This window comes from Lycorma delicatula, chromosome 10 (genome assembly GCF_047948215.1).
Source record: "Lycorma delicatula isolate Av1 chromosome 10, ASM4794821v1, whole genome shotgun sequence".
Taxonomy (NCBI): domain Eukaryota; kingdom Metazoa; phylum Arthropoda; class Insecta; order Hemiptera; family Fulgoridae; genus Lycorma; species Lycorma delicatula.
Genome location: NC_134464.1, coordinates 75,666,455 through 75,680,680, shown reverse-complemented (window position 1 = coordinate 75,680,680; position 14,226 = coordinate 75,666,455). Strand labels below are relative to the sequence as shown.

Sequence of the window (14,226 nt, the reverse complement as noted above, 5' to 3'; positions counted from 1 at the left end):
ATTTGATTTTTTTTACGGAAAAATTATTCACAAATACTTAATATTTAGTACCTAATTAATCTTGTTTATTACTGAATATATTTTTTTTTTGGCATACATTTTTAAGAGTGTCAGATCTCATGGTGTGAAATCAATAAGTAATTAATTTTTATTGAAAAATAATAATTTTTAGGTATAAAAACATTTTCAAGCTGTAGATTGTATTTTTATAAAAAATATCTTATCTAGTAGTATTTGTTATGAAATTAGATCACATGTATGGCAGGAAGTCTTTTCCTGTTATATATGTAGGTGCTTCATGGTAAGATCTGCTATAATGCAGGTCTTACTTTAGGACTGTTTAATTGGGAGAACTATTTTTTTGTTATTGCTGAAATCTTGTTTGAGTTTAAATGAGTGTTGTATATTTTATTCTACCTAAACATATATTGTTGATAAATTAGCTTTATTTTATTTTTCTGTATCAATAGATTAATTATAACTATTCTACTTTGCTTTGATTCTATCATTTGTTTTAGTTTTGAGATTAGGAACACAAAATATTATCTGAAACTTTCTTTACATAGATAATGAGTGAGTCGCTGAGATATTTATTTTGTAATGCTTGGTAGATGTCATAACTCTAATGGTTTTAGGTAATCTGACATGAGACTTAAGACACTTGTGAAAATATCTCTGTTTTAAAGAACAAAAAGTCTCATATTGGTATATCAGAATACCTGGCAAATAACTTATGAGAAGTTATTTGTTTCCCATCATCTTTTTCAATAAGCCATATGTACTGTTTTTCATCTGCATTTGAAATTTAGATGACATTTAAGTGATCCCTGCTTTTAGAGAAGACATCTCTGATTTGTGTCTCTTGTACTTCAATTACATCATAGCTATAAGAAAAAAAGATATTATTTGTATATTCCTAAATTAACATTTAATATATATATATATATATAAATAAATAATTTTTTATTTATTTGAAAATTAATGAAAATAAATGGATATTTAGATTCAAAATGATACTTTATTACATTTTTGATTTTTTGTTTGCTTTTTTTTTATAAAAGGGAGGTACAGCTTGTGTCAAGCCATACATTAATTGTAGAAAAAATTCTGGAAGGTAGATGTATTGGTGTCAGAGTTGGTATGTCTCAATTGGTTGCTAATATGTTAGAAACTGTACTTAATCTCTACAAGTTATCTATTCATCCAAAACATGTAAGTTTATTATTGCTTTATATAAATTAATATTCTAATATTTAGTGTATGTGTGTGTGTGAATGCGCGCACGTGTATGATGTATATATATTTAATATTATACAAAATATAAACGACCAAAACATAGTAATTATATAAGTTACACTTACCATATTAATTCCAATAATCAATTTTCACAGGATCCCACATCTTCATTTGGTATTGAATTCTATAACTATATTAAAACATATTTATAATTTGTCAATTTGTGGGAATTGTTTTCTTTATAAAATTTTTTAAAAGTACTGGAAAAATTTTGTGGGTGCTAGGCTCACCACATGGCTTTTAGGTATTGCGCAGACATTTTGCTGCAGGCCCAGTGACTGCTCTTGCTGACTGTTATAGAACAGTCTATGTTATGGCCAGAGTCAAACCAGTAAATATCTTGACTAATGAGCGTAAGGAACGCTACATTTCCAAGGTAAATAAACTATTGACATCAGAACAAAAGCAGGAAATTGAAGACCCGGGGCCTTGTGTCTTTGCAGGTCAGGTGGGATGAATCCCCCACAGGTCGCTACACACATGGTGTATTTGTTATAGGTGCGATTGGATGGGTTTCCCCCAATCAGTATATCACACAGTTTCTCTCCAGGCTTAGTGCCTTTCAGGCGAATTTGACTTGGTTTCGTTTGGTGGATTCGAGTCTGCTCAGATTGCGGGACTGATGATACAGTGGACCACATCCTCTACGTCTGTCCCCGATACGAGGTCGAACGTTCACGATCTGTTAAGGAACTTTAGAGAACACATTCCTTTCTGGATCTCCGTATTAACTGGATGATCCATGAGGAGTGATCTATAGTGGCTGGTTTTCTACACGCTTTTGCAGTGTGTAGGTCTGTAGAGGGAGTTTAATCGAGGTACTCAATTGTGGTAGGATCCTGGGTGGCTATGTTTCCAGTTTAGACATTGGATTGGTTGGAGGTAGGTGTATTGGCATCATGCCACAATTATATTGGTATTGTTTGCGATTCGCATTCAGGGTTCTGCTGGTGGGGGTTGCTGCGCCGCTGGGGTATGTTAACCCGTGAAACTGGGGGTGTGACTTCCCTCTGCCAGTGGCGGTCTTGATTGTGACATGGTAATGCCACACAAGACACCATGATGGGACCGGATGGGGGTGTGAGGTTTGTCCCCAGCTACTGCGCAGACCAGAATGAGGTTGCGTTCTCCTTGTTAGGTGACCTAAATTGGTCGACTTAATTGGTTGTAAGTCTGAATTTCTATGTTGCGTAAAACATAATTTTGATTGGTATGAGTGTAGCACTGATTTACCTTTAAACTCATTCGTTTTCTGAGGCATTCACTTCACAAACTGTTGTCAAATATTTACTAGGCGCGGGGTTCACGCTTCCTATCAGTTAATTTGGGTGTGAAGATGTCTGTTTGAGGCCTACGTGAAGGCAAAATTTGATTTGTATTTTACTTATGCAAATATCTGCCGAGTCATTTACATCGGTGGTGTCCTGACCGAGGCCTGGCTGATGACTGTTAGATGTAATCAGTTAGAGGGTCTAAAAACGACCTTCGGTAAAGCCCCTCAGGGCTTGCAACGGAGGGGATGGGGTGTAGCGACTGGTAATGTCACAAGGTGGGTGTCTTTCCCTCTATGGGGTTGGGATGTCTAGAAATTGCATGTCACTTTTTTGTCAGGCATTTTAACAGAATACTGGTTTGATAGCCTTGAATAACTTGACATTCATTTCATCATGGGATTGAAAATGTTTAATATTTCTGAAGCCGATAAGTCATTTATTGAACATGTACCATTTTTTTATACACTAATTTTTCTGAAGTTAAGATTTTTGTTGTACAATTACTTATACAATTATTAATTTTTTTGCAGTGTGTATCACATATTGAAGCTAAACTTGGAGAATTTTGGTTACGTAGCATTGCCTTGTCAGAAATGTTAATTAGTACAGAATTTTTAGATATGGCTACTTTAACAACAGCTCTTGATCTTGATCCTAATGATGTTCCTTTGCTTTTATCTGTTGCATCAATACATAATCCTCAAGTAACGAAGAAATATGGGCTCTCTTTCCAATAGTTTTAATAATAATAATGGTAATTACCATATTTATATGTTATGTATTATTAACTTAATCATTACATAGGTCATCAGTTAATATGTTTATTACTAATAACTGTCTCATACTCCACGTTATATAAGTTCCTTATTGTTTGGTATGTTATTTATTTTCAGTTATTATTTTATTTATTTTCTTTTTTTAAATTAAAAGTACAAGTAGTATTACTTCTTTTTATTGAAGTTCACATATTTTAACTTGCCAACAATACATGCTGTGAAATAATTACATTTTAAGTCGTTCAATTATTAGTAATCTAGATTTGATTTAAACCATTAGACTGGTAATTTTTAGTATAAGTTATTAATTAAATAAATTTATTATTTTAATAATAAATTTATTACATAGCAACATTATTAATTAGTATGTTAATGTATTAATATACACAGTAGTTTCTGTTAGTTTGCCAATGTAGGGAAGTAGTAATCTTCTCTGTAATTCAAACCAATAAATAATTATAGTTTTCTTATTATTATTGAAAAAAAGTCATTACTAAAATATATTGTATTAATGAACAAGCTTATTAACTCTGCTTATAAATTTTAAGCTACAAATAGGATTAACGGTCAAAACAGAAATTTATATATATCACTTGCTTAAAAAATAAATGACACTATTGAACTATTCTACTAGTATCACTGTAAGACACTTTCAAATCTTATATAAAAATCACATAAAATAAAAACAAGATTATGAAAATCAAATTGGTTAAAAGTGTAAAAAAAATAAATATTTTTTCGTGGTTGTGAAACCAAAAACATTTGGAATAGTTTAACGACTTTAATTTTAGTTGTAATAATGAGATTAATATCTCTCTTAATATATACTGAACTCCAAAATTTTTATCAAATTACTTTTGTAAAAATTTACAATAATTTTCAACGAAGCACACTACCTTGAAATACATTTGGCCAGTTGAAATTGTTTTAAATTCTACAAATTTTATCTGTAAGTTACAATTAAAACATTATTAAAGGCATTTTGTTCTTTTCTGATTTATATTTTCATTTGATTAAATCAGGTGCAGTTTGTTGCAACTATAATTGATTTTTAAACTGTCTGGTATTAAAAATTTTGATTCTTTACTTTTTATTGATTTATTCTTGACTATAATATTGCTAATTTTTATAAATTGTGTTAATACGTTTGAAAATTTCTCTAGGTGAGATATATAATATATGAGGTCTGCCCAAAAAGTATCTGACCATTGATTGGTGGAGAGGATAAGAATTGTAAGCTTACATGATAATGATAGCTTCCTATTCTGATTTCCTTCTTAGTAGTCCAACATTCTTATCACTAAAAATGTTTCCTGGTAATGCTTTTTTTGAGCGGCTTTCAGCTTTGCTTACAAATTTTTCTTTTCATTCTCTGAATTTTCAAATAAGGACCCTTTCAGCTTTGGAAATAATCAGTTATCACAAAGTGCCAGGTCTAAGAAGTAAAAATTTTCTAAAATAATTTCATGCTTGGCCAAGAAATCTTGGACTGACACAGGTACAAATTAGTATATCTTGATAATACTGGTTTTTTAATGATTTCAAATTCGGCTACTTTTATTTTAATCAGTTACATCATCTTTTAATTTGTGTAACTCTAGCATTCTTGCTAAATGTTATGAATTGTTTTGCTTCAAGTTTCAAGCGCTTAGAAAAAGTTGTGCAGTAGCATTGTTCTTTGCCAAAGTTATTTCACAGTTCTTTGTATTGTTATTACACCAAAAATAAAATGCAAAATGTAAAATTTGCATAATCACGTAGACCAATTGCTAGCAAGCAATTTGACTTTATTTGAGTAAAACTGAAATAAATCCAACTATTTTCTTTAAAAAAAAGTCAGATACATTTCGAACAGATGTTTTATATTTATATATGTGTATATTAACTACCAAAACAGAATAATAAAGTAATGCTTTCGAGTACCCTCATTATTAAAATTAGAAGTAAAATTATCTGATAGTAAACTTTACATAATTATAGAATATTTTTATGGTTTAGTTATGATGAAGCTCATGTAATTAAAACTTACTTTATCACTCTTTTTGGTGGCTAGTGTTTATATTAATATAATTCTTACACACTCACACACATATTTTTAGTAGTCTGAACCACTGAGACTATTTGGATCAACATAGTTGTACTGTGTATATAAGCAAATGATAATAGCATAACTAAATAAATTAAGTCTACTGAAGAGTTGTGTTACAATCATAAATAATTATTTAAAATAATTTGATTACTTATGTGTTATATATATAATTAATAAAATGTTATTAATTTTTATTATAATAGAACACAGAAATAAATTAGCTTATTATTCCAATTTAAATTTAATATTTTAACTAAATTTTAAATCACATAAGTAAACTAAATTTTAAGTTGCCTACTTTGGTAATAAATTTAGATTTTTTTAGATTTGTTCTAGAATAAAATTCTGTTTTGAGTATTTTACTATAAAATAATTTTGTTTCATGAATTGAATGAGCTCATTAGTCGGTAGTTTTTTTTGTTAATTATTAAGATGTTTTTTCCATTTATCATTTTTTATTGAAAGAAAGTAAAGATTGGATTGTTTTTAATCCTTTCAGTGGAAGGTTTTTAAATAAGTAAAATTTTTCTTGAATAGATTTTCCGAGAAAAATTCTTCACTTATCTTTTTACATGATTATGACCTCCTGCTCGTCCTCGCTACCTGAACCTTTTTACATAAATAAACTTGTCATAAAAAAATTAAAAAACCTTTTGAACGTATAAGCCTTTTAGCTTACCAACTAAGTCTGTAGAATCACTAGTTACTTTTGAAATTACTCTGCTTTGAATTATCATTCATATATAAAAAGTATTAATTAATGGGGAAAATACTTGTGCAGAAAAGTGTCCTTCCTTCTTTAGGTTTGATTTTTGCAACATTCAATTTAACCAATAATCTTCTAGATGAACTTGTCTCATTTTTTAAACTGTGTTTTGTTGTTAATAGAATTATAAAGTCATCTTTATAATTCGTTTAATCAGATATTGACTGGTGCATCAGGTCCTAGCTTCAGTTTCAGTTGTCAGCTGTATCTTTTGTATTTTTAAACAGTTTTTCCATTTATTTCACCTTTATTAAATTGTCTCTAAAATATTCACTGATGTAAAATTACAAAGAAAAAGAAATTTAAATTTTTAATCTTTTATTATTTGTTATGCACAAGTGTGCACGCACACACATATGCAATGCTTCAAAGGTTTTTCGACTTTCACAAAATTCAAATGTTGTGGGTAATAATTATGTGTCTTTAATAACTTGAAGATGTTTTTTCATGACTGGTTGCAGCAACTTTTTTTTAAATGGTATTGAAAATTCTGTTATCAATAAATAGCACTAAAAATGATTGCTTAGTTTAATATACAGGAATCAAATCTTCAACTATTGACATATTACTCTTATTTGGTATCTACCAATTTCTCACTTACTCCTCAAGGTGTTCCATACGTTGTGGAACTATTAGGTTGTAATATCTTCCATAGCACTTAAATTAGTTTTAGTTGGAAGATCGATGATCATTTTATAATTTTAAAAAATTGTTAAAAAAAATTTGCACCCAGCTTTTTCTTAATACAGTGAACTGTGTTAATTTTTATCAGTAGTTGTGACAGTTAAATTGAAAAAAACCTCAAATGATTACTAGATTTATTTTTGCACACTAAATTTATGGAATTTTACAAAGAAATGTTTACTTGCCGTAATTAATGTATATTTTTGGTTTAAAGTTTAATTTTTTGTTGTGTAATTTAGTTATTTATTATCATTGTATATTTGTTATCAAATCGTTACAGTTGAATCCTAACATTATTTAGAATCTAATGATTTAAAGAATAGAAATTTCATCATTATATAGAAGTGGTATGCTGTACTATTGTGTAAATGTAATAATTTTTTAAATACTTTGCCATTATAGGGATAGCAAACAATCTAACAAATCAGGAATTAGGTGTCTGATCATTCAGTACACAATCTAAAATATTAATGAAATAGAATGAATGACGTGGATTTCCCAATTCTAGATATTTTTACAGTAATAACAATTTGGCACTAGAAATTTTATTTAAATCGCACCACAGACTTTTCATGTAACCATTTTTTAGGGGATGAGAGACTGGAAAAAGTTTAATTTATAAAGTGCAACTAACATTTGGATAGTTACTTATTTTATTCACCGATAAAATTTCAAATGATTGTGCAGTGTAATGATGAGTGATGGCATGTAATCAAATTATAGGGATTAAATTGTATTTCATGTAAATATTTTAGATAAAGTAATCTAAATCAAGTTTATTTATTTATAATTACAATGTAGGCAGCTTTTTATAATGTTTAATTTATTTATTATAGTATTCTGTAGTATATGATACATCGATTTAATAAAGTTTATAAATTTTTGTGATTTTTATTTAGAGTAATTTTATTTATCCAAATAATTAAGTTTTATTTATTGAGGAAAGGTATATATAACCTAAGGCTCATTAATTAATGTTTTATCTATATTTAGGTGCAAATAGTTATTTATAATATTGTTTAGATCCATGTTTAGGTCAGGCGTTTAGTTTTAAATTTATCAAATAAGTTTTATTTATTACTTTTTTATAATTATAGAATTAGAATATTTATAATGTAAATAGCAATAACATTTACATCATAATATGTATGCTGTTAAAAAAATAACTGTATTACTTGGTGAAAATCATTTGACACTACCATTTGAAGCAACACAACACTGTAACTGTTTCACCTTTTGCTGTAGATCACAGATCATAAGGAAATGATCGTATTCAAAAATGTCCATAACAGATTATTATAAATCACAGACAAAATACTGATTTTTTTTTTTTTGTAATGCAACTATATGAAGTAACTCATGTCATTCAGAGCCAACCAAAACCCTCTTATATTTCTGAAAAATCTGATTTCTGCTATAAAATATCAGTTTTGACAATCTTGGACATATTACAGTTTAAACACTGTTTTCAGTTAATGGAGAAAAAATCAACCCTGAGTTACATTATAGGAAAAATATTATAACGAGAAAGTTTCAGACTGTTGTCAGTGTCAGTTGAAATTAATTCTTGAACTGAAATATAGTCTTTCTTAATAACAAATATTACAAAGAAAGTAATAATGTATGTACATATTATCTTACTTGTATTTCGTACAAGTAAGATAATACTTTTTTTTTAGTAGTAAACTGATAATTCTTCCAATGATACTACATAATTATTTGATATCCACTGTTGTATTGGAAATCAAATTTAGAATAAAATTAAATATTTTATAGTTTCAGTTTCAGTTAACTTAATTGTACAACTGATACATATTTGTTCAGGATAATTTATCATTTAATAGAAATTAAGATAAGCTAATAAAATAAATGAAGCATACAAATTATTGTAGTAAATATTATTGCTGATTAGAATACCATTAATTATTTACTGCCAAATAGTATTGTATTATTATTTTGTAGTTTTTTTTTTTTTTAATGAGTAATTTACAATTATTTTAGTCATTTTTTTCTAATAAAATTAGATGAGCCTTTAAACTTTGTATTTTTTATGTATATAAAATAATTATTTACCTAACCCTTTAAAGTAATTCTAATGCTTCACCAAGAAACAGCAAGTATCTGATAAAGGTACTACTCCAGAATAAAATATGGGAGAGAAGGCTACAGCCACGATCAGACTGGTCTGCACTGATGTGCAAAACCTACAGCTGCTGAATTCATTCAGCTTAGTAACCTAGACCAGCACCAGGTGATGCAGCTTTTGGAATGCTGCCAGCAGTAGCTGGCCTTGTACTTGCTCATAAAACCATTAGCTGCTGGAATCAGCTATTTGTCATTCATCACAACTACAACTGCTTCTGGGAAGCCACCAGGAGAAGTTAATCCACGACAGAAAAACTGCTCCTACACTGTTTCTTGGAAACCACTGCCTGAAGCTAGCCCTATTCTTGAGTACAAAACTTCGAAATTCTGATCCAGATCTTATATTCAATGTAGCTGGTCTAGCTATAGAAGAAACTAGCTGGAACCAAATTGGGTAGAAATTTTAGAGCTAGGATTAGGTTCTATTAATTCTACACCCACATATAAACCTGCAGATATACAGTCAGGACATATACCTGCTGATTGTGGCCTAGGCCCTACAATATATCAGAAGCTATCTGTATCGGTGGTAGTAACTGCTGTAGCTGGATGCAGCTACTAGCAAGTGGGTCCACTTCAGAGATCAGAACCTGCTTCTGACAGATGTGGAAACCTGTTAACTACAGATATGTGTTTCCATACATATTACATATAGCTACTAAAAGCTCTCTGGCATCTAGAAACAAAACTGGAAGCTGCCAGTAGTAGCTGGGAGCAAAAGCAAAACTACAGCAAATGGATGTAGTAGTTGCATACCTGTTTTAGCAGTCAGATAGAAACAACAAATACTGGATAAAATAAGCTGGTCCAGAACAGGGTATAGCTGGAGATAGTTTTAACTGATCTAGTTTTAACACTGCTTCTGAGAAGCTGTCCCTTACCTTATCTCAAAAATATAATACTGCTATCCAGGTAGCTAGCCCACCACAAAGACAGAAACCTATAAATTATTTTCTCCTAGGATGCTGCTAGTAGCAAAGCTGATCCTGTATCTTGGCCTTATACTAGGGCTTATCAATCATAGGGTGGGTGTTCATACACTCTGCTACTTACATTGAACATGCAATTGATCTTGTAAATTGCTGGGTATTTTCCATGAGAAAGATTGAGAATTTTTCTCTGATAAAAGATTCCTTGTTCAAATGGAAGCAAGATCTACAAATTGACTACTCTCTTTAATAAAGCTAGGATTTTTTCAATTTAAACTCGCAACTGAAGAAAAGTTGATGATATTGTCTTTATTTAGTTCACACACCTCAAGATAAAACAGTAATTGAAAATTATGAACAAGTGATTATTAAGACAAAAGGTGTGATTTTGCTTCAGGGTAATGTGTGAGTCTGATTTCATACAACCCATAGCATAGTTCTGATCTGCCAAAGTGAGTTTCATCTTTTTGCCAAAGATGAATTTCACCAATTTCGGCGAACTTTAAAATTTGAATGAACTGAGTAGAAAAAGATTATACTGAAAAACATTAATAAATAATTAAATATTTCATTAAAGAATATTTAAGCTAAATATGCCTGAGAACACAAATTAATATCAAAATACTGTCATTTAGAACAAAAAAAAAGAATAAAAATAATTTTAAAATGATAATTAAACAACATTTGATTTATTATATATATAATTTTAATTTCAGTACACATCTTTTATATCATAAGACTAGTCTATAGACAATATAATAATAATAAACAAGAGGTGCTAACATATATTTAAACAATGCTCCCCCAGATATTTATTTTATTATACACATTAAAATATTATATAACAATATATTACAAAAAAAGGAAACAAAAATATACAATTAAACTAATTTTATAGTGCAGCATATCATCACTCTCATTAAGATTACATACTTACTAAAATTAGAAATAAAAATCTTACTTTAAATCTATTCTAATATTTATTTTATGTCATCAGTAAGTTTGTTACAGCTGATTACCAAATGACGCATCCACTGTTTAGTGTTAGCCATTTTATTTTTTTAATAATACCTGTTCCATTAATTTATTGCTGCCTGGCTTGGGTGTGTGTAGCACCAGTACTAGCTTGCCAGGGCTGATGTAAGTGTAAATGAACTAGAAACAAGTAGTCTTGAACAGACTACGATCAACTACTCCTGAGATGTGTGTTGAAAATTGAAACCCAACTACCAAAGAACACCAGTATCCACAGTCTAGTATAGCATTCAAATCCATTTAAAAGCAACTGCCTTAACAAGGACTCGAACCTAAGAAGTCTTGACTTGGCAAAATCAGCTGATTTTTCCAATGAACCACTGGATCAGAGGTTCTTGTTCCTTTGTTTATAATTGTAAAAAAATAATTTTTTTCTAGGTATAATTTAATACTTATAATTAATTTTTCCAAATAAAAACTAACATTACTGATCAATAAATAAACTGACTGTAAATAATTAAAACTTATTTAAAAACTTGATATTTGAATGATTTATTTTTAAAAAAATAAATTATTTTTTGAGATTAATTAATTCACCATGAAAGCTTACAAAAGAAGCTTGTACTTGGGAATATGAAAACGGAATTTCCATATTGAAACGGATGTAAGGCCAAAACACTACACTCACAGAGAATCTAAATTTATTTTTAAATAGGACACAAGAAAAAATCTCTAAATCAAACATAAATAAAATGATATATTAAAATCATGTAAATTAGATCATGTTTTCTAATCAAATTATATTTAATAATAGTAGTTTTAACTTTTAGATGGCCACAAGTCACTTTCTCAAACTGGTACACAGCTGTACAGCTGTTAAGATGAAAAGCATTCCATGGCATGGTTACTAAAGAAAGTAAGAATGATGTGGTTTCTCATCACCTTCTACAATAAACCAAAAATAATTTTTTTAATTAATAACTAAGTTAAGGTTATATATTCCGCTGTCCTCCCTACACTCAGATTTTATTTTTTATGGTAATACCAGGTTTTGAACAAATGATCTTTCGATCACCAATCAAGAGTTAATCTCTACATTACACCAACACACATCAATCAGTATATACATTTTACCACATTATACTTTTAGAACAAGAAATAACTTCTTATATTTTAATTTCTTATTCCTACTCTCAAAATTAATTTATTATTATTCAGTTTTATTCATATCATATAAATTAATTTTTAATTTCATTCATTTGGCAACCGAAAGCAATCAATAAAAGTAAGAGATAAAGCAGGTAATAAAAACAGGATCTGTTTTACCTACTTCAGCAATTTCAAAATTAGAGCCCACATAATTAAAAATGAAACTTAAAAAGAATTACGGTTTCTTACCTGCAATAAGACACGTGTGAATGGCCATCATAAAATTACAATTTTTAAAAAGCATTGGCAATGCCAAAAATGCAAATGTTGAACAAGTTTGAAACTTAGAGCTAATAATTAAATTAACTTCATAAATTTTGTGAATGGGAAGTTAGGTTTGATTGACAGAAATAACTAGAAATATATGCTAACAAATTACTAACCAAGTAATCACAAGGGAAGGATGTATAGTCGAAATTTAGGAATTGCTTTTTAATCAACAAAAATACAGGGGACTTACAAAAACCATCAACAGATGTTTTGAAATCATTTGTCGTGAAACACGAGATCATATTAGAAAAATTGGTCTAATAACAATAGGATCCAACAATAGAAGCATACATACAAATTGGTGAAATAAGTAGAGAGTTAGCTAAATAAAAGATCAGAAGGAAGTTTGGAACATCCTTAACTTTACTAGACAGACATTTATACGTTGTTAATGTGGCATATTTACAACAGGAAGAAAAAGTGGAGGGAGGATGACAAATTCCAACCGTAGATTTACATACTGTATTTTAGTAGACAAGTAAATATTACAATAATAAATAGAATTCTTTAAATTGATATTATAAAAAAATAATGTGTCTCAAATATATTATATTAAATTCAAATTAATAAATATTAACAAGCAATGAAAAAAAAAGTAATTATTAAATATTAACAAGCAATGAAAAAAAAATGTAATAACTACAATAAAACAGAACTAATTATAAAACTAAATTATCTGAGTTTGAAGTTTACAGTAAAGGAAAAACTTTTTACTGTAAGATAGTAAGATATTTGGGAGTTACAAAAGGAAGCAATAGAAAAATTAAGACAATATTATATAGCAATGTGAACAAATACATAATGACTCAAGTTGACAGTTTAAAGTAGAAAAATAGCTAATTCTTTTTAAGCATTACAACTGAATGTGGAAGGATCACAGTCACCAATGTTATGATATAAATTTTAAACATTGCTTGTTTTACAATGATATAATATAATTGCGTTTCCTGTAAACACACACACTCTCTCATTCTCTTCCTTGGATTGACTATATTTATTTATTAATGAATATATTTTTTAGCTAACAATCCAGATTTTATACCATTTTTGCCTTTTAACTTAAAATAGTTCCAACAACCCTAACTAATAATATCTATAAAAATTCATGCCAATTTTTAATTATTAAAATTTATTTTATCAGATAAATTTCTAATTTAAAACTAAAAAAAATTATTTAAATTTACATTTAATATTTTTATTATATTTTTTATGTAATAAATACTATAACACAACCACAAAATAATATATATTACTTTATTCATAAAATAAAAACCACGTCTAACATACCATCCATTCAGTACTCAATAACATATTTTTTTTATTAACAGTTAAGTCATTATAGAAATAAAAAATGAAAATTTCACAATGTCACTATATAAAGATCCACCATGGGTTGATTATAATTCTTCACAACCTGTTTTTCAAAATACATAAATTAAATTCTAACCAAATGTATAGAATAAATAATTTGTAGATAAATTAATAACAAAATTAACCAAGAGCATATGAAGATATTATTTAGGACCGAGTATCGTTTTATTATGCTATGTACAAAATGGCTTAAAATATTTAATATTGAAATACTAATCATCCTATTGTTAGGATATATATATATAAGAGAAACAACAATATATGCATTTTAAAAAAGAATGTATTTAAATAAAATACACTCAATTTTATTTGTTAAAATGTTACAAATTTTAACATTACACAATGTTAAAATCCAGGTAATGATGAACAACACTCGCATATATCTAGCAGAAATGATATTGTTTGGTTAGTTACATGACTTTATATTGTTAAAGAGACCTTT

General features: G+C 28.4%; 2 protein-coding genes across 2 annotated transcripts in view; one reads left to right on the top strand and one right to left on the bottom strand.

Moving 5' to 3' along the window:
* Window positions 1–9,207, top strand: part of LOC142330844 (folliculin-interacting protein 1) — a 36,223-nt gene extending 27,016 nt beyond the window's left edge. Inside the window, exons 12-13 of the mRNA XM_075376305.1 lie at window positions 1,062–1,212; window positions 3,101–9,207. Of these exons, the coding sequence (XP_075232420.1) occupies window positions 1,062–1,212; window positions 3,101–3,307 (358 nt within the window). The 3' untranslated portion in view covers window positions 3,308–9,207. The remainder of the gene's footprint in view (window positions 1–1,061; window positions 1,213–3,100) is intronic.
* Window positions 9,208–10,629: 1,422 nt separating this feature from the next.
* The window catches only part of Sec24AB (Protein transport protein Sec24AB), a 72,363-nt gene continuing 68,766 nt past the window's right edge, over window positions 10,630–14,226 (bottom strand). The window contains exon 22 of the transcript XR_012757883.1: window positions 10,630–13,827. The gene's annotated coding sequence lies outside the window, so the exon portion shown is untranslated. The remainder of the gene's footprint in view (window positions 13,828–14,226) is intronic.